This window comes from Rhinoderma darwinii, chromosome 5, assembly GCF_050947455.1.
Source record: "Rhinoderma darwinii isolate aRhiDar2 chromosome 5, aRhiDar2.hap1, whole genome shotgun sequence".
Taxonomy (NCBI): domain Eukaryota; kingdom Metazoa; phylum Chordata; class Amphibia; order Anura; family Rhinodermatidae; genus Rhinoderma; species Rhinoderma darwinii.
In genome coordinates, this window is record NC_134691.1 from 16,606,433 (window position 1) to 16,627,089 (window position 20,657).

Consider the following 20,657-nt stretch of genomic DNA (forward strand, 5'->3'; position numbering starts at 1 on the left):
GGTGGTTGTCTAGACATTGTTAGAACATAGCCAGTGTAAGGAATTGTGTAAATATTGTTAGAACATAGCCTGTGTAGGGACATGTATAGCTATTGTTATTACATAGCCTGTGTAGAGACTTGTGTAGCTATTATTAGAACATAGCCTGTATTGGGACTTGTGTAGATATTGTTAGAACATAGCCTATGTAGGGGTTTGTCTAGACATTGTTAGAACATAGCCAGTGTAAGGAATTGTGTAGATATTGTTAGAACATAGTCGGTGTAGGGACTTGTGTAGATATTATTAGAACATAGCCGTGTAGGGACTTGTGTAGATATTGTTAGAACATAGCCGGTGTAGGGACTTGTGTAGATATTGTTAGAACATAGCCTGTGTAGAGACTTGTGTAGATATTGTTAGAACATAGCAGGTGTAGGGACTTGTGTAGATATTGTTAGAACATAGCCTGTGTAGAGACTTGTGTAGATATTGTTAGAACATAGCCGGTGTAGGGACTTAGCCTGTGTAGGGACTTGTTTTAGACATTGTTAGACCGTAGCTTGTCTAGGGACACTTTTGTAGCAATTATTAGAACATAGCCTGTGTAGGAACTTTTGTGTAGATATTGTTAGAACATAGGCTATGTTCTAACAATATCTACACAAAAGTTCCTACACAGGCTGTCTAGGCACTCTTTTTTTGTAGATATTGTTAGAAAATAGCCTGTGTAAGGACTTGTGTAGATATTAGAACGTAGCCTGTGTAGGGACTTGTGTAGATATTAGAACGTAGCCTGTGTAGGGACTTGTGTAGATATTGTTAGAACGTAGCCTGTGTAGGGACTTGTGTAGATATTGTTAGAACATAGCCTGTATAGGGACTCAAGAGTAGATGGTATTGAAACATAGATGGTGCAGAGACTCTTGAGTAGATGGCACTAGAACATAGTCTGTGTAGGAACTCACATGTTGATTGAATAGTACATGGTGCATAAGTTATTGAATCTTAAAGTGATACTTACTACTCATAACTCAAACACAAGCTCTCTTCTAATGGTATTATTACTTGTCCAGTATGTAGGGCTGCAGATGTGTAGAGCAGATAGGAAGATCACATTGATACATAGCTGGCATAGGGACTCCAGAGGCTATCCGTGGATAGGGACTCCATTTCAGATGGTATTGACCCATGGGTGGTGTAAGGACTAGTTTAGTAGGTGGGTGTTAGAACATGTACAGAGGTTAGCATATTGTATTAGAACATAGCCTATGTAGGGATCAACCAGAAGTTAGTACAAGAGCATAGCCTGTGTGGGAAAACCCTGGAGAGCCCCCTTTGGTGTATCATGAGTGTAGACTATAAAAGTCCAACCTTTCAAAGAACTCCTAAATAATCACTCTTTAAGTGTAAAGCTGGCTATAGATAGTATAGAGAAGTCCGCCATATTGTGACCGATCAGTCATTTGGGCACAACTCATAAGAATATATGATTTGTAACTTCTACTGGCGTGTTGGCTCATGTATGACGGAAGGAATTCTCATTTTCTTCCTAATTATTGGCTAACACATCTAAGAACAACCGATAGTCGCCAAGTGCCAAAAGAAAGTCCAACCTGGCCGGTCAAAATCTCTGAACGGCATTCGCCTTCGAAACTTCACCTGAAAATTTTCTGAAACTGTCTGGACGGCCATCCATGTAATATCTATGGCCAGCTTTAGTAATAGAGCATAGCCCGTTAGAAAGTTGGTGTAGCATAGTCTTCAATGGCCTTCACGAGTGTCCATACCATAGTCCTACCCACGCCACTTAAAGGGGTAGTCCACCTTGAATTTCACCTTTCAATATGCCCTATTAGGTCGTATGGAGGTGATAGTGGAGTCCTTCTACTGGGACCGACCTCTATTAGACGTAACCCTGGAGGGACAATGCTGCCCATGCATTACTCGGGTGTCAATCGGTTTCCATTGACTCCATGTGATGCCTCACTCACCCTCCGATGAAAATGAACGTCACTTGAGGACCTGCCTCGTGAAAAGGGCTATTCCAAAGTGGACAACCCCTTTAATGAATACATATATAGCAGTTCTTAGAGTAATTGTCACTACTCCTGGCTTCCTATATGTGATCTAAGCGTGTGTTGAAGTACTTAAGTTCCCGCGTAATTAGCGGAGTCAGAGTTGCTTGCTTCCTCCGTCTCTGTCTCCCTCTGTTGTGCCGCCTGTTAATATCCTCGTTAACAGTCTATATGATTTCCTGCCACCTAGATGCTCAACCTACAGAATCCGAGAAAGATATTTATAATCAGGTGAATGTAATATTAAAGGACGCAGAAGGAATCCTGGATGATTTACAGTCATACCGAGGAGCAGGTCTGGAGATCCGAGAGGTAATTTTTTTTTATTTTCTTCAAAAGAATACATAAGTTTATTGAAATATGATGGTTAAAAACTATGACCATACTATTCCATACCATACTGCCTTTATCATGTGTTATACTCCGATCACATCCAGAGCTGCATTCTGGTTTTCCTCTTGACTATTCGGCTGCAGGACCTCACAACTCACTGCTTCCACCTGTTGGCTCAGTTGAACAGGTGCAAGGTTTTATCAGGTACCCTACAGCAGTCTGATTTGGAAATAGACCATGCCTAATGTAAACTGAGAGCATTATAGAATCCCGACAAAAATTCCAAAAACATTGTCAGCCAGAAAAATAAATCTGAATGCAGCTCTGGATGTGGTTGGTATGGGGGATGTTTTAGCAGTAACAAAGTCGTGGGAGGTGTGGCCAACATAAGGGGCGGGGTCAGGGAGTATATATTATTTCATGTTCATGTCTGGTGCTTATTTCTGGCCACGGGCCATTATTGTGGCTGTCAGAAGGCATTTATCTGGCCAGCCCTGATATATAATATTTTTATTGTATTACTATTATTTGGGTTCTTTCTCTGCAGGCAATACAGCATGCTACTGATGAAAAATTACAAGAGAAAGCCTGGGGAGCAGTGGTCCCGCTAGTTGGCAAACTAAAAAAGTTTTATGAATTTTCTCAAAGACTAGGTAACACTCCCAATGTTACGGTCGGCCATGTCCTCCCCTCTGCAGCGAAATGTAGTATTACATAGGGGCCATTTAAATGAATGGCCGACCATCGAATACATGGTGGAGCCCAGTCCACCTGATAGAGAGCCGCTCTTACTTAGTTACTGTCTCTTCTGGCTCCCAAACAATGGACGTCCATATGCTATAATAGGGGATATGTACAGGGGGGTGGGGGGGTGCCTTCGCTATTATATCGCAAGTGCCCGCTGTGCAGCCAAAAACATTCTCATGATCGGTAGGTCCCAGTAGTCCGTTCTCCACTGATTAGAAAGTCATGGCATATCCTATGATGGGATGGGAAACCCCCTGCAATGTCGTCAGAATTGTCAGTGCATTCTCCATGTAACGTCACGGCAATGAAGGAGGAACAACAAGGTAACAGTGAGAAGATGGCGATTATGTGCAATCATTTTATTGTAAAATAATCTTTTACAATAAAATGATTGTACATAATCGACATCATCTCACTGTTATCTTGTTGTTCCTCCTTCATTGCCGTGACGTTACATGGAGAATGCACTGACCATTCTGACGACAGTGCAGGGGGTTTACCCATAAAACAAACCTAATTCCTGTACCAGTAATATCCAAGAGTGTGTCCATCATTGAGCAACACTTTTTATCTAAATATACAATATATTAGGACATTCATTGCATCACTTATACTGATCCTAAATTACATCCTGTATTATACTCCAGAGCTGCACTCACTATTCTGCTGCTGGAGTCACTGTGTACATACATTACATTACTTATCCTGTACTGATCCTAAATTACATCCTGTATTATACTCCAGAGCTGCACTCACTATTCTGCTGGTGGAGTCACTGTGTACATACATGACATTACTTATCCTGTACTGATCCTGAGTTACATACTGTATTATACTGCAGAGCTGCACTCACTATTCTGCTGGTGGAGTCACTGTGTACATACATTACTTATCCTGTACTGATCCTGAGTTACATACTGTATTATACTCCAGAGCTGCACTCACTATTCTGCTGGTGGAGTCACTATGTGCATACATTACATTACTTATCCTGTAATGATCCTGAGTTACATCCTGTATTGTACTCCAGAGCTGCACTCACTATTCTGCTGGTAGAGTCCCTGTGTACATAAATTACATTACTTATCCTGTACTGATCCTGAGTTACATCCTGTATTGTACTCCAGAGCTGCACTCACTATTCTGCTGGTGGAGTCACTGTGTACATACATTACATTACTTATCCTGTACTGATCCTGAGTTACATCCTGTATTATACTCCAGAGCTGCACTCACTATTCTGCTGGTGGAGTTACTGTGTACATACATTACATTACTTATCCTGTAATTTTGACGGTTTCCAACAACATCCAGCAGAATAGTGAGTTCAGCTCTGGAGTATAATACAGGATGTAACTCCGGATCAGTACAGGATAAGTAATGTAATGTATGTACACAGTGACTCCACCAGCAGAATAGTGAGTGCAGCTCTAGAGTATAATACAGGATGTAACTCAGGATCAGTACAGGATAAGTAATGTAATGTACACAGGGACTCTACCAGCAGAATAGTGAGTGCAGCTCTGGAGTACAATACAGGATGTAACTCAGGATCATTACAGGATAAGTAATGTAATGTATGTACACAATGACTCCACCAGCAGAATAGTGAGTGCAGCTCTGGAGTATAATACAGGATGTAACTCAGGATCAGTACAGGATAAGTAATGTAATATATGTACACAGTGACTCCACCAGCAGAATAGTGAGTGCAGCTCTGGAGTATAATACAAGATGTAACTCAGGATCAGTACAGGATAAGTAATGTAATGTATGTACAAGGGACTCCATCAGCAGAATAGTGAGTGCAGCTCTGGAGTATAATACAGGATGTAACCCAGGACCAGTACAGGATAAGTAATGTAATGTATGTACACAGTGACTCCACCAGCAGAATAGTGAGTGCAGCTCTGGAGTATAATACAGGATGTAACTCAGGATCAGTACAGGATAAGTAATGTAATGTATGTACACAGTGACTCCACCAGCAGAATAGTGAGTGCAGCTCTGGAGTATAATACAGGATGTAACCCAGGACCAGTATATGCAATGTAATGTATAAAGTGACTGAACTTTTTAAGAGAGAGACCATGTTCAAAGATTGACATTCAAAGGAATCTCCAGCCAATCCTGTCACACTTTGTGATAATATCCGGACGGTCTAGGAGCAGAACCAGGTTTGTACCAGTTTGCTGCCTCCTGAATGTAAACAAGAGTTTTCTCATTCACTGAAGGGAAATCACAATCTTATAATGATGAGGAATTCGTGTGTAATATGGTGGGCTATCCTATAACGGACTTGGAAATTTTTGAATGTCTTGTAGTAATTCCATATATTTTTTGTTTTTTAGAAGCAGCATTGCGTGGGCTCCTAGGGGCACTTACCAGCACTCCCTACTCCCCCACACAGCACCTGGAGCGAGAGCAGGCTCTTGCCAAACAGTTTGCCGAAATCCTTCACTTCACCCTCCGCTTCGATGAGCTCAAGGTAAAATATGATATTCCAAGTTCAGCTGATGCAAGAAGAACATATTCCTGTACCACTCTATACATATCCGGGATGTGCAGTAGTTTTATTGTTGCTCATTTAGTGCTTTTAGACTGAGCCCATACTCCCCCCTTCTAGATCGCTTGCTACTCTAATGTTCCCATGGTGTCCCTCGGCTCTCTGCTTATATTGCTGCAGTGATAATATGCCATATAATAACATGAACATACAGGCATTACCGGTGCGGGAGTGATTAGCTGGACCTGTTGTGCCGATACAGCACGCGATCACTGTAGCAATGTAGATAGAGATTTGTGGGGGACTACTGGATGTGCGGTGGGAAATGTAACAGGTGAGTAAGGATATATTTGTGGTTTCTCGCATATGCAGCTTCCTGTTTTTTATTTTATTTAAAAAAAAAATAATTTGTGGTTTTGGAGCTGGACTGCCCCTTTAAAGGCTATGTACACCTATGCACCCAATTTTTTTATTTTTTATTGCACCAATGTATCTAAAATTAAAAATGAAGCAATGTTGCAAATAGTTTTAATTTAAAAAAAAATCTGCCATTTTTACGACTGTTGGGTCTGTGTAAGAGCCTGTTCACAAATGCATTGGAGGCTTCGTTAGGGGCCGCCATCACTGATCCAGCCGAAAATACAGGTAACAATAGAGCAGCATGCTGTGCTATTGTTTCCGGTAGAAGCACAGACACCCCGACGGAACCCATTAAAGTCAATCGGTTCCGGTTATTCCCTTGTTCTTCTTTGACGGAGCAGAACAACGGAATGGCGAGCCCAGGTGTGAACCAGCTCTTCTGTACATAGCTGGTTGTCCTGCTGCTTCTGACATAGGACCGACAGAACACGGCTCCTGTTTCGGCCTTCTCTGCTCTCCCCCTCCATTCTCTCAATGTTAGAGATGGCAACAGTGGGGGAAGAAGGTTGTACATGGCAGATCAGAGTGTGGAGAGGGGAAAAGCATCCAAGTCTTCAGGGAGGGCAGATCACACAAGCTGTACTGTACCAGAGTAAAGTACATGGGGGGAGAGGTATCACACGGGCTGTGTATTTGAGTACAGAGGGGAGAGAACCCATGGTCACTGTGTAGGGGGAGGGGGAAATGACACACTCCTCAGCATCAGTGTCTGTCAGCACAAGAGAGGTAAATCGCTCATTTACTGTAGAAGGGGAAAGCAGTAATGGAATGAAGCTGTGCTGATAGATGAGAGTTTGTGAAGGCAGCAGTATCCTGGTATCTCAGACCTCACGTCCATCCTGTATTACCGTAAGGGAACTTCTGGGGAACCCCTGACCATGCTCAAAGAAACTTTGGATGAGAAACACTGACCTGACCGGTTAGCTGACTTTTTTTTTTTTTTTTTTTTTAATTAGCGTTATTTATTCATTCAAATAATTACATATTTTTTCTCTCTTACAAATTGAAATCTATTCAATGGCGTGATTTCTGCTGCATAAATAGATAAAAACCTGTAGCAGGAAATACTTCCATGTAGGACGAGTATTCACATGTGACCCATGCTTTCATATTATTTTATACGGTATAGGATTAACATTAATACTAATGGGTTCTCCGATTTGGATAATTCCTGCTTATTAAATCGGTCGCTTGACCATAAGCTGATCACAAAGTATCCCTTTGCTGTGACGCTTAGCGATCATCTTCTATCTGTGGAAAAACCTTGCCGTAAGTGCTCAATTTCCCTGCAGCTCCACCACAGGGGAAATGAAGCATTGCACCGTGTCCATGTATTTGTGTATTATTATATTTATCATCATGTAATAAGATTTGGTGATTTTACCTTCTTTTATTTAATTTTTTTCATTTTCTCCAGATGACAAATCCTGCTATACAGAATGATTTCAGCTATTACAGAAGAACATTGAGCCGCATGCGGATTAACAATGTCCCAGTAAGAAATAACCGGGTTCCCTTCTCCTAGACTTAAAAATCCCAAGTGGCTTCATGTACATTTTGTTTTGTTCCGTATTCGAGCTCCATGCACACTACACTGTTCTGGCTCCGTACGCCCTGCCTTAATTGGCTCTGTCACATTTTTTGCTAGGATTTACATAATTGTTATGTATCCCACTGTATTGGCATACAGTGGGATACGTCATCAGAACCCCCCGGGCAGAACGCTACTTGTCGTGCTGTGCCCGGGTAAGCTCCTCATAACACTGATGTCAGGGGCATCGCAGACACTTTGGCCATGGACTCCGGCATTGGGAAACACGTGATATCATTGTCCATATATGGACAGTGATGTCGGGAGCTTCCAGACATATACATTTAACGTATACCTGTGACGGATGCCATACAGTGGCATCTGTAACCCGTAGGCTCCCATGTTAAAAATGGATATACAGTATACGTTTTTTTTGTGGGATCCCTCACGATGGAATAGCATAGTCTACTATGCTATTCCACCCTTAGGCCCTGTTCACATGGAGTTTTTTTTGCAGGCGGAAAAATCTGCCTAAAAATTCCTTAAGGGATTTTGAGGCAGATTTTGACCTGCGTTCAGAACACTTGCCGCGTTTTTTGTCTATGGCCATTGAGGGCCTCGGACAAAAAACGCTGCAAAAAAAACACAAACTTTCTCTGCCTCCCATTGATGTCAATGGGAGGTCAGAAACGGAAACGCCTGAAGAAAGAGCATGACGCCTCTTTTTTCAGCTCGGCGGAAGAAGAAAAAAACACCTTTGCCTCTCATTGAAATCAATGGGAGGCGTTTTTGGACGTTTTTTGACGTAGTTTCCACATCAAAAACTGCGCCAAAAAGCTCATTGTGAAGAGGACCTTACAATAAAAATGTATACCGACGTCTACCAGGTGGACGGAGACTGTAGGGAGGCTTTTTTGGTCTCCATCAGGCTTATCGTGTCCCATAGACACGTTTATCTTCCACGACATACTCTATAAACATAGGGCACAAACGTGATGTAAAGGAGGCCTAAGAATAGTCCTTGTTTTGTGTAACATTTTTTGGTATTTATTTTGTATTCATAATAATATTACAAAAGTAAATAAAAGTTATACAAAACAGAATAATCCTAATTATCTATAATAAGTATTTTTCTAACATTTTTATTATGTTTTTAATATTTCTCATTTATTTTTATTCGTGCAAGCAGCTAAAATATTATTAATCTAAGAAAAGAATGAGTGTAAATATCTTCCATTCTTCCTCCTAGCTATGATTGTTCTACTTAGACCTCATGCACACAGCCGTGCCCATAATCAAGGCCCGCGATTGCGGGCACCGCCAGCTGCTGATGGCCACCCACATTTTCAGGCCGTGCTCCCATACAAAGTAAGGGTATCACGGCCCATAAAATACGAAAAATAGGACATGCTCCATAATTCCCGGTGGAGTTCTATGGCATGGCCACCCATCCGTAGAGATACGGAAAGCTGTCCGCGGCCAATAGAACTGAATGGTTGTGATTCTTTAGTTATTTTATTTTTTTATAACCTGTCGGTAAGGCCTAACTCACACGAGCGTGCTCGGTCTGTGATATACGGACCTCATGTCGGCCGCATTTCCTGGACCGAACACAGTGCAGGGAGCCGGACTCCTAGCATCATAGTTCTCTGACGCTGGGTGTCCCTGCCTCCCCGCGGAACCACAGTCCCGTACTGAAAACATGATTACAGTACGGGACAGTTGTCCCGCAGCGAGGCAGGGACTCCTAGCATTATATATAACTATGATGCTAGTAGCGTTCCTCCCTGCACTGTGTTCGGTCCGGGAAATACTGCCGACATACAGTCCGTATATCACGGACAGAACACGCTCCTGGGTGGGAGGCCGAAGGCTGTATTCACATGTAACATATTTGTGTTTTTGTTTTTTTTTTCTTAAATGTCATGAAATTCGTTTTTTCTATTCTATTTTTGCCCAAAATTAGCAAAAACTTGAATACAGCCTGAATAAAAATAATGTAGAAATCAGAATTCACACATGCTGCTAGCCGCAGGGTTTTTTTGTTCTTTCCTTTTGCCGCAATGTTGTGAAAACTGCTGCAAAAGTCACCACAAAACTGGCAGGTGTGAATATACCTTAAAGGGAATATGTTGCTAGAAATTTTTTTTTTTTTTTTTAGTTAAACAGTTCGTATATAAATGATTACACATTGTTGTTTTTTAATTTTTTCCCAAGTCAGGAAATATTATAAATTAGATTCTAATTTATAACATTTACATGTGCTGGTCACTAGAGGGAGCAATTCCCAAAATTGCAGCATTGGCATGTGGTAAAGCAACCTCATTGCTTTATGCTGAAAAATTGGAGAAGACACACTCGCTGTAGCGTCCTCAAACAATCCCCCCTCCTTTATCCTGGCTAGTGCCAGGAGAAAGGAGGGGGTTGAATGTTCAAACCTCCTACACTGTGTGCTGCCATTTTTTGAGTGAATGCACCGTGTAGGAGGATTAGATACAGTGCTCAGCAGACAGTATAACACTAACATACACACACATCACATACACAAAGATGACTTACCTGCTCCTGCTGCTGCCTCCGCTCCTAGTCCTTGCTTCTGAACATATCGACAGAAGCCGCGACCGGAAGTAGTCATCTTGCTGACCGGCCGCGGCTTCCGGTCCACATGAAAATGGCGCCAGATGTCGCTCTGCCGAAGACCTTCCATTTGGTCTGTTTGGGAGCGGCGCATGCGCCGCTCCCACACAGACGGCGTACGCTATAGTGAATGGAACGGCCCCCGTTCGCATTCTCTATGGGGTTGTATGTGCCGTATTCCATCTCTATATGTGTCGTTAATCGACACATACAGAGATGAAAAAAAAATGGCAGCCCCCATAGAGAAGTAAAAAAAAGAAAAAAAGTACAACACAAATAAATAAAATTTATTTTAATGACCTACTAAAAGCTATAACATCTAAAAAAAATTTTTCCCATGACGCCTTCCCTTTAAGGCCTCATGCCCACTTCAGTTTTTTCCTTCAGTTCAATTCATTTCAATGGGCCCATGCACACTTCCGTTATTTTCACAGATCCGTTGTTCCGTTCCGTCAAAAGTTGAGCATGTCCTACTTTTGTTAGTAATTCCGTGACCCATAGAAGTCAAAGGGTCCGTGGAAAAAAAATGGACGGCCCACGGAAGGCTTGCGTGTTCCGTCAGTTTTTGACGGATCCGTTGCCCTAGCAACGGCAGGGTGTGCCAAAGTTCACAGCACCAAAAACTTCATGTTGACATATGGGTGTTTCCTGGGACATGTGACAAGTTCAAATGAAGTTTAATACCTTCCGTTTTTTAAACGGAAGCACAACGTCCGTTGAAAATACGGAACGGACACGGAAACCACGCAGATACCATAACAGCGTTTTATCTGTGATGTCTAGTATACCTCATGTGACCTCATGTTAAATTAGCAAACACAATATCTAACAAACCTCTATTTATAGGCAGAGGGAGAAAATGAAGTAAATAATGAACTGGCCAATAGAATGTCGCTATTCTACGCTGAGGCCACGCCAATGCTGAAAACTTTAAGTGACGCCACAACAAAGTTTGTATCAGAGGTAACTGAACGCTACAATTTACAGCTGGAAATGAGTTTAGATTAAAGCTAACCCGGCGATCAGCTGCAGCCACTCATTAATCCTGCAGCGGCCACTACAGGGGAAACGTGGTATTACAGGACTCCCATACAAATGAATGTAAAACATGCTCATGTTGAGTCCTAAAAAGCAGGTGGCGCTCTTTGCAGCGGTTCTTTGTTCTGTCCCAGGACCCTCCACCTTTATCACGTCCATATGCCCTAATAGGACATATGGACATAGGTCCAGGTGGGACAACCCCTATAATCCCGCAACTGGGCCAGATAATGGCTGATTATAAAATGTAATGTTACAGGGTTTGCATTGATTTAATTTTAATTTTGTTTTTCTTTTCCTTCTCCCCCCCTTCTCGTTGGATTTCCTGCTTACCCTGCCCCTATAGAACAAGAACCTTCCTATAGAAAATACCACTGACTGTCTAAGTACCATGGCCAGTGTGTGTCGGGTAATGCTGGAAACTCCGTAAGTTCCTAATTATTCAACATCTACTTTATATTTAATGCGTTTTTTTCTATTTACTATTTGATCAGAAAACTTTTATTGGAAAAATGTGGTGCAGTTGAATTCTCATTATATAGTCATTCTCTGCAAGGACTTTAGGGCAATCCCTGATAGAAGATTAGTGCATGAAGTAGTGGGCTTGTATGTAGGTAGCAGCCAATCTAAAGAAGCAGAGCTGCAGTATAAAGCAGGGAGGAGTTACGGACTAAAAACAGACGCTTAATGTTCTCAGAAATTATATATATATTTAATGACGGAAAGAGACTGAAATAAACATGGCACCTGAGCTAGAGCCAATGATCACCGCTTTTCCCTTATGGGGCAGCATGATAAAGCAAAAAAAAAACACAGGGAAGTCACTTATAAGACCCCCACCTACACTCTTGAAGGGGTTGTCCAGAAACGGCTCCATTCTTGTCCATGGATGTCTAGTTCTATCCATCTGTCGCTTATCTATTTCTCGTGTCTCCCTGCCTCTCGCGCCTCTGTCTCCCTGCCTCTTGCTCTCGCGCCTCGCTCTCCCTGCCTCTCGCTCTCCCTGCCTCTCGCTCTCCCTGCCTCTCGCTCTCCCTGCCTCTCGCTCTCCCTGCCTCTCGCTCTCCCTGCCTCTCGCTCTCCCTGCCTCACGCTCTCCCTGCCTCTCGCTCTCCCTGCCTCTCGCTCTCCCTGCCTCTCGCTCTCCCTGCCTCTCGCTCTCCCTGCCTCTCGCTCTCCCTGCCTCTCGCTCTCCCTGCCTCTCGCTCTCCCTGCCTCTCGCTCTCCCTGCCTCTCGCTCTCCCTGCCTCTCGCTCTCCCTGCCTCTCGCTCTCCCTGCCTCTCGCTCTCCCTGCCTCTCGCTCTCCCTGCCTCTCGCTCTCCCTGCCTCTCGCTCTCCCTGCCTCTCGCTCTCCCTGCCTCTGTCTCCCTGCCTCTGTCTCCCTGCCTCTGTCTCCCTGCCTCTGTCTCCCTGCCTCTGTCTCCCTGCCTCTGTCTCCCTGCCTCTGTCTCCCTGCCTCTGTCTCCCTGCCTCTGTCTCCCTGCCTCTGTCTCCCTGCCTCTGTCTCCCTGCCTCTGTCTCCCTGCCTCTGTCTCCCTGCCTCTGTCTCCCTGCCTCTGTCTCCCTGCCTCTGTCTCCCTGCCTCTCGCTCTCCTGTCTCCCTGCCTCTCGCTCTCCTGTCTCCCTGCCTCTCGCTCTCCTGTCTCCCTGCCTCTCGCTCTCCTGTCTCCCTGCCTCTCGCTCTCCTGTCTCCCTGCCTCTCGCTCTCCTGTCTCCCTGCCTCTCGCTCTCCTGTCTCCCTGCCTCTCGCTCTCGCGCCTTCGTCTCCCTGCCTCTGGCTCTCGCGCCTTCGTCTCCCTGCCTCTCGCTCTCGCGCCTCCGTCTCCCTGCCTCTCGCTCTCGCGCGTCCACCTGCGTCGCATATACAGTAAAACTTTGGTGAAATATTTCATATTTTGTATGTTTCTCACTACAGGGAATACAAGAGTCGGTTTACAAACGAAGAGACTGTGTCCTTTTGTCTGAGAGTGATGGTGGGAGTGATCATCCTGTACGACCATGTGCATCCCGTGGGAGCTTTCGCTAAAATGTCAAAGATTGATGTACGTTTGTTCTCCTTGAATATTAACGAGCAGAGCGGCTCCTCCAGCGTCAGGCGGTGCATTAGCACCACACGGCCGATCACTGTCTTCCATTAGCACAACACAAAGTCAGCAGAAAAGTTCTCGAAGACAAGCTGGTGTCAGGAGACCTGATCAAGAGTCAGACTAAGCTGGCACGGTGGCGGGCACTCACACTGCCAGTTCAGGGTCACCCCACCGTGACCACCACTTGAAAGCTCTTTTAAGAAACGCTGATCTGTATATAGAAGGTTGGATGTTGAAAAAGCCTGGACAGCAATTTTGTATTTTTTTTTTCTTTTAATCTTTTTTAGTTTTAAGCTGCCCTGGCAAAAAAACAACATTTCACACCTTCTGTCTTCACATCAGACATGCGATGGGTCATATAGAAGCCCTGAACTCCTCACCTGGGCACCGGCTCTCTCCTACCAGTTTAAAGGAACACTACACCTAAGTCTGTCTTCTCTCTATTTGCGATTCAGTTTATTGCTCCCTGGTATCTGCTGTTTTCAGGCTGGGCAGAGGCTGACTCTAATCCGTTTTAATGGAGTGATTGATAGGGAGATGTAGTGCAGCAAGGGCAGGATGGGGTTAAAAAGGAAAGCCCCTATAGTTCCTATGAAGCCAATCTGACAGCTGGGAACCCCCGACCAATCACGAATGTAATGTATTTATTGATTCTAATGAAGAGTTGAGTGTTTGCAAGTTCAGCTCAACATTAACCCCTTATGAACAGGGACTATTTTGGCGTTAAGGAACGCAGGATTTTTATCATTTTCACATTTTCTTTTTAATTATTTTTTTAATTGTGTGGTTTAAATAAAGTGTCAACTTTATTATACGTGTCGTTCCATTTGCAGTGTTTCCATATGTGTTTTTTGTTTTCTTTACACATGTGTTTTTTGTTTTTACACTTTTTTGCTAAATAAAACAATGGGGAATTTTTTTTCTAAACTTTATTCAACTTTTTAATTAACTTTTTTTAGTCCAGCTATGGGTCTTTACAATGCGATCCTTTGATTGCTTCTGGAATACTTAGGAATACTCAGTATACCAAAGCATGATGGCCTCTCCATAATAAACGGCACAGCCTAATAGGCATATAGCCATGGCGGACCTGGGGACCTATCGTGCCGATGGGTTGACGCAGGGACCCCCACCCTTCTGTGAAATAGCTACTTCGGCATCCAAGGGGTTAAAGAGCTGGGTTCAAAGGTCAAATAATTGGAACTTCGCTGCAATACCAGACACAACCAAAGACAGGAGTGGCGCTGTTTCTGGGAAAAAACTAAAAGTAGGCCGTATGGTAATGATATTATGTTGTAGAATTAGGGCAGTAATGTATTAACACAGCTCTGCTTTTATTCTTTCAGATGAAAGGCTGCATTAAAGTTCTCAAAGAACAGCCCCCCAACAGTGTAGAAGGTCTTCTAAACGCGCTCAGGTATGATATGCCCCGTCGTGAAGGAGTCAGGATTTGGTCATTGATTTCCATATTGAGGCCTTCGCCTTCATGCATCGGCGTCTATAAAGGAGAGTCCTGTATAATATATGGCCGTGTGTGAGTTATAGGACCAGCAGCCCATGACTTCTCATTTCCTACAGTTCTGTGGGAGTCGCTGCAGTCTCTTCACTGTCTTTTTCCCAAGACCACCTCCGCTCTTGATGTGAAGCATCTGCTTACTGGAGAGCTGAGAGGTAATGGAGCATGATTCCATATCGAGGAGAACAGACTTATTTACAGCTTGTCACCACCGTCTCATGTACCATCAGGTTTTGCATTGTATTGCATTTTCCTAATCTTAAAGTAAATGTCCACCTTTCATCATCATTATTAGGTTCAACATGATGTGCTGAGTAATTTCTTAATATATCTTTTATATCTAAATCGTGGTTAGAGCTCCATTTTTCTGATACAGACCTTGAATGATAAATTCTGGCTTCCTACAGCCGCCACTAGGGGGAGCTCACTGCATCCTGTGTTGTTGTTCAGTTCAATGTATAGCTGTAAGGTCCTAAGCTCCCTCTAGTGGCCAGCTAGCTGCCTTCTGAGAGCCACAAAAATGTCTAGCTGGCATTCAACAACCTCCTTTATGGAAGCATGGCAGCACGTGCCGCCTTAACGTTATTTAACTCCGCCCCTTATTATCCCGGCCACTCCTTCATCACCAATCCTAGTTATAACCCAAAGGTAATCATCTATCCTCATCCTAATAGACCAGAGGTAGTCATGCAAATGGTGGCAAATAGTTATGTGCCTACAGGCAGAAGGGATCACTGATGTATTGCATTCTGGGGGAGGGGCAGGAATCTGGGATTGTTTCATTGAATCCTGGACACTTGTTTGGCCTGTGGTCGAGGAGCCAAAAGCCTCATGGAACAGGCCCATGAGACAAATGGGGCCACCCTGGATATATAGGTATAAGCTACATAAATAAAATATACATTACTTATTGCCTGCCTATCCTGAGTGTGTATAATGCTCCAGAGCTGCCTTCACAATTCTGCAAGCTTCAGAGCTGAAATCTTCCAGCATTTTCTGTTTGTTCAGTGTCTGCACAGAGCTTGGATTTTTGTGATTTGTTGTTTTTACTCCACTAATCTAATGTAGGAAAAAATTCACTGTCCCCCAGCATTATAGGAACTCCGCTAAAAGGTTAGGGTATGTTCACACGCAGTGTTTTCAGGCGTATTTTGGGGCGCTTATGCCTCGAAAAACGCCTGAAAAAACGGAAGCTGAACGCCTACAAACATCTGCCCATTGAAATCAATGGGAAAAACAGCATTTAGTTCATACAGGGCGTCTTTTTACGCCACTGGTTTAAAAAACGGAGGGTAAAAAGACCCTCCGTAAAAAGTAGCATGTCACTTCTTGAGGCGCTGTTTGGAGCTGATTTTCCATTGAACACGATGAAAAAACGCCTGAAAATCAGGAACTTTTTTCCCTTGAAAACCGCTTCATATTTTCAGACGTTTTAGAGCTTGCGTGTGAACATACCCTTAGGCCTCATGTGCACGGCCGTGATTTTCGGGTCGGCCGGCTGGCAGCGGACTGTCAGCCGCGAGCTGCCCGCAAGTCGCGGGCCATGCACGTGGCCGGGGCCATTATTTTCAATGAGCCCGGACCGCAGAAGACGGCCGTAATAAGACATGTCCGTTCTTTCTGCGGTGCGGGCTCCCGGGCCATGCACAGACCGTAAAAACTACGGTCGTGTGCATGGCCCCATAGAAATGAATGAGGCCGCAATTCTCCCGTGGATTTTCGGGGGAATTGCGGCCGCATAAGCACGTTTGTGTGCATGGGGCCTTAGGGTCGTGTCTGTCTACAAGCTTTTTGACAGTTTCCAATTGTGAACTATAAGGGTAAGTTCACATGTTGATAAACACTGCAGATTTTCCGTAACGGATTTAATTACAGAAAATCTACCGCACATTACAGTAGCAGCAGAGTGGATGAGAACTGAACTAATCTCATCCACGTTCTGCGTAAAAAAACTGCTGAAAAATACGTTCTTAAATAGACCTGCGGTGCGGTTTATGATTTGCAGCATGTCCATTTATGCGTCGTTATCACCGCTTTTCTGTTGCATATTTTCCCCATTGGATTCAATAGAGAGGTAAAACCTGCAACAAAAAAACGCTGCAACTCCACCGCAAAAATGGCAACTCTGTAAACAAAAAGCTTTTTTTTTTTTCTTCTATGAATAAAAAAACCTTATACTTACCGACTGGGTGTTGTCATAAAGATGGGTTCTTCTGCTGTCCGTCCAGGCCGGCCTCCTGGGATGACGTTTATCCTATGTGACTGCTGCAGCCAATCACAGGCTGCAGCATCATCCCAGGAGGCCGGGCCGGGCTGCACCGACAGCACACAGCCACCGTTTGGTGCGTTTTTTTGGCCAGAATTTCCTGCGGGGTCCAGGGCGGGTACACTGTGTACCTTTACACTGCGTGTCTGCCATGTGTGAACATGGCCTAATACAAGATAAGTAATGGGTTTATAAATTCACTCAACTTTTAATTGGTGATCAAAGTTGTTCACACCTCTCAAAAATAACAGGAATTACTGATTAAGGCCTCATTCACTCCACCGTAACGGTTTATTTTGTCCGCAAATATGGATGCAGCTGTCAAGCTCCTATAGACTTCTATGGGCGAGTCCGTGCTGCAATTGCGGACAAGAATAGGGCATGTTCTATATTTTGCGGATAATTTCTGCGGTTCAGACACACATCCGTAAATATACGTAAAGGTGTCCGTGACCTATAGAAATGAATGGGTCATCAAATGTATCCGTAATTATGGGTGAAAACTACAGTCGTGTACATGGGGCCTAAATTCTTCATCTAAGGCCTCATGCACACAAACATATTTTTTCCTGTCCGTAAATACGGCTCCAGTATCGCCAGTATTTCACCCGTATTTACGGACCTGTTTTCTCTGCACTAATCGGCAGCCCCTTTTCGCTATCAGTTCTGAATAGAGAGAAGGGGCAGCCCTTTCGGGCAGAGTTTCCGCATCGATTGAAGTAAAGTAAAAGAATTTCATACTTACCCGGCCGTTGTCTTGGTGACGCGTCCCTCTTTTGACATCCAGTTCGACCTCCCTGGATGACGCGGCAGTCCATGTGACCGCTGCAGCCTGTGATTGGCCTGTGATTGGCTGCAGCGGTCACATGGGCTCAAACGTCATCCCGGGAGGCCGCACTGGAGGAAGAAGCAGGGAGTTCTGGGTAAGTTAACTTTGAAACCTTTTAACTCCAGCGGTAGTCACTGTCCAGGGTGCTGAAACAGTTACTGACGATCGCTTAACTCTTTCAGCACCCTGGACAGTGACTACCCCCTGACGTCGCCTAGCAACGCTGCCGTAATGACGGGTGCACACACGTAGTCACCCGTAATTACGGGAGCCCCGTAGACTTCTATGGGCCTGCCCGTGCCGTTATTACGGCCTGAAATCGGACATGTTCTATATTTTTCAATGGCCCGGGCACCATCCCATAAGCACACGGGGAGGTACCCGTGGCCAATAGAAGTCTATGGGCCCGTAATTACGGGCCATAATTACGGGCGTTTTTACGTTCGTATGCATGAGGCCTAAGGAGTTAATAGTATTAAAAGTGAACTTACCTGCTTCTTCCTCCAGTGCAGTCTCCCCGGGGTGACGTTTCATCCCATGTTACCGCTGCAGCCAATCACAGGCCAATCGCAGGCTGCAGCCAATCACAGGCCAATCACAGGCTGCAGCGGTCACATGGACTGCCACGTCATCCAGGGAGGTCGGACTGGATGTCAAAAGAGGGACGCGTCACCAAGACAACGGCCGGGTAAGTATGAACTTCTTTTACTTTCAATCGCTGCGGAAACTCTGCCCGAATCGGCTGCCCCTTCTCTCTATTCAGAACTGATAGAGAGAAGGGGCTGCCGATTAGTGCAGAGAAAACGGGTCTGTAAATACTGGTGAAATACGGGTCAAATACGTGTGACCAAGGACCCGTATTTACGGACAGGAAAAAATAAGTTTGTGTGCATGAGGCCTTACCGAAGGACGATCGTATATTACGCTCACACGTTGGACGTCCCTTGCTACCTCTGAACCCAGTTTGTAACCTCATCCGTTTTTCCTCACCACCGTCCTCTGCTTGCTTTCTACAGGTACACAACGAAACATTTGAATGACGAGACTACCTCGAAGCAAACCAAGGCAATGCTGCAATAGCGGTGGCGTTGGGTGCATATCTGCTGTGGACACGACAGTATTCTGCGATGACTGAGACTTACAGGATTTTAGTGATTGCATTGACCATTTCTGTCCAGCTTACCCCTCCCCCGTTTTATTTTCTCCCTCCGGATCTCTACCACCCACCGGCCCCTTACTTTACCCCTCTTTTTTTAAGGTCGTGCTTCTTGTTCTTAAGTAAGCTCTGTTGTCTTTTTTTTTTTTTTTTTTTTTCGTGCCAAAATCAATGGGATTCATACCTGGGAAGCCAGTGTAAACGTTTTTCAACATGGCCGTTTCCGTGGCAGCTATTTATGCATTGCATTAGAATTATTTTTTTCCCCCTTTGAGTGGGGGAAATTCTGTGACTTGAACTAAATATTTTTTAAACTATTTTCCACCCCCCCCCCCCCCCCCCCCCCCCCCCAGAAAATAAACTAATATTTAATATTGCTTAAACTGCATGGCGGAACTGCCTATTTCTGCTGTCAAAAGAAAAAAAATGATATATAAAAAAACTAAAAAAAAACAACCAGAATTTGTTTCGATTGCGGCTTTTTTTTTTTTTTTTTGGAATGTGCAGCCAAGAAAAAAAAGAATATGAGAAAAGAGGTTTAAATTAACTATTGTAAAAAAAATATTGGTACCCAGCACAATGATTTTTTGGAATTTAGAAAAAACAAAAAAAAGAAAATGTTTTTAGGTTGCATTTTGACTCATTTTTGTAAGGATGTATGTTGTATGTTTAATCTTTGATGACTAACATAAGATAATGTGATGTGTGCGTAACAGAATTACGTATGCATGTTTATGTCAAATGGATGGCTGTTAAAATAATAAAAGTCAGCTTTCATTTTTCTAACGCGTGACTTTGATTTGTTTTTGTCTTTTGATTCACCTTTTTAACTATTAGAAATGTAAATTCTGGATTTTTTTTTTTTTTCGGACTATAAGAAGCACTTTTTATTAAGTATCTAAATCTTAGCATGTTAGCGCAAAACCCCTTGACTGTTTCCTTAAAGGGGATTCCCATTTTACACAAAAAGGCATAATGGGTGCGAGTTGTACTTCTGGGATTATCACCTATTGGGAGAGGTGGCATTGGACTCTGGCTGTGTTGTACTAAGGCCCTATTACACCGGACAATTTTGGCCGGTGCAGCGAGCTCCGATCAACGAGACCGCTCGTTGATCGGCTCTCGTTTGCTCCTGTCACATGGAGCTATGGATGGGGACGAGCGCTTGTTACTCCGATCGCTCGTCCCCATACAGTATTACCATGTCGGCAGCGCGTCCCCCTGTTTACACACCAAGATGTGCTGCCGACAACGATAATATTTTACTTTTTTTAAACGATACGATCGGCAGATGATCGAGCGTTTGATCGTTCATCTGCTGATCGCAGGGCAATTATCGGCAACGAGCGTTCTATGAATGAGTGTAAAACACCCTTTAGACAGGACACAGTGGGAGATATCACTGTACCTCCAGGTATCAACCCCCTATTTTACTGTCGAGCACCAGGTTTTAACCCCCTCTTTTACCCTAGACCACCAGGGAATAAAAATCGACCTCCAGGTAGGGTTGCACGATATATCGATACTTACCGT

General features: G+C 44.0%; 1 protein-coding gene across 4 annotated transcripts in view; it reads left to right on the forward strand.

Moving 5' to 3' along the window:
* The window catches only part of CYRIB (CYFIP related Rac1 interactor B), a 108,706-nt gene extending 88,796 nt beyond the window's left edge, over positions 1–19,910 (forward strand). For all 4 annotated transcript variants that reach the window (XM_075825728.1, XM_075825729.1, XM_075825727.1 and 1 more), the window contains 9 exons: positions 2,248–2,369; positions 2,938–3,043; positions 5,489–5,625; positions 7,481–7,558; positions 11,078–11,194; positions 11,616–11,695; positions 13,186–13,312; positions 14,704–14,774; positions 18,985–19,910. In XM_075825728.1, coding sequence (XP_075681843.1) covers positions 2,248–2,369; positions 2,938–3,043; positions 5,489–5,625; positions 7,481–7,558; positions 11,078–11,194; positions 11,616–11,695; positions 13,186–13,312; positions 14,704–14,774; positions 18,985–19,048 — 902 coding nt within the window. In that variant the 3' untranslated portion in view covers positions 19,049–19,910. The remainder of the gene's footprint in view (positions 1–2,247; positions 2,370–2,937; positions 3,044–5,488; positions 5,626–7,480; positions 7,559–11,077; positions 11,195–11,615; positions 11,696–13,185; positions 13,313–14,703; positions 14,775–18,984) is intronic.
* The last annotated feature ends 747 nt before the right edge of the window (positions 19,911–20,657 follow it).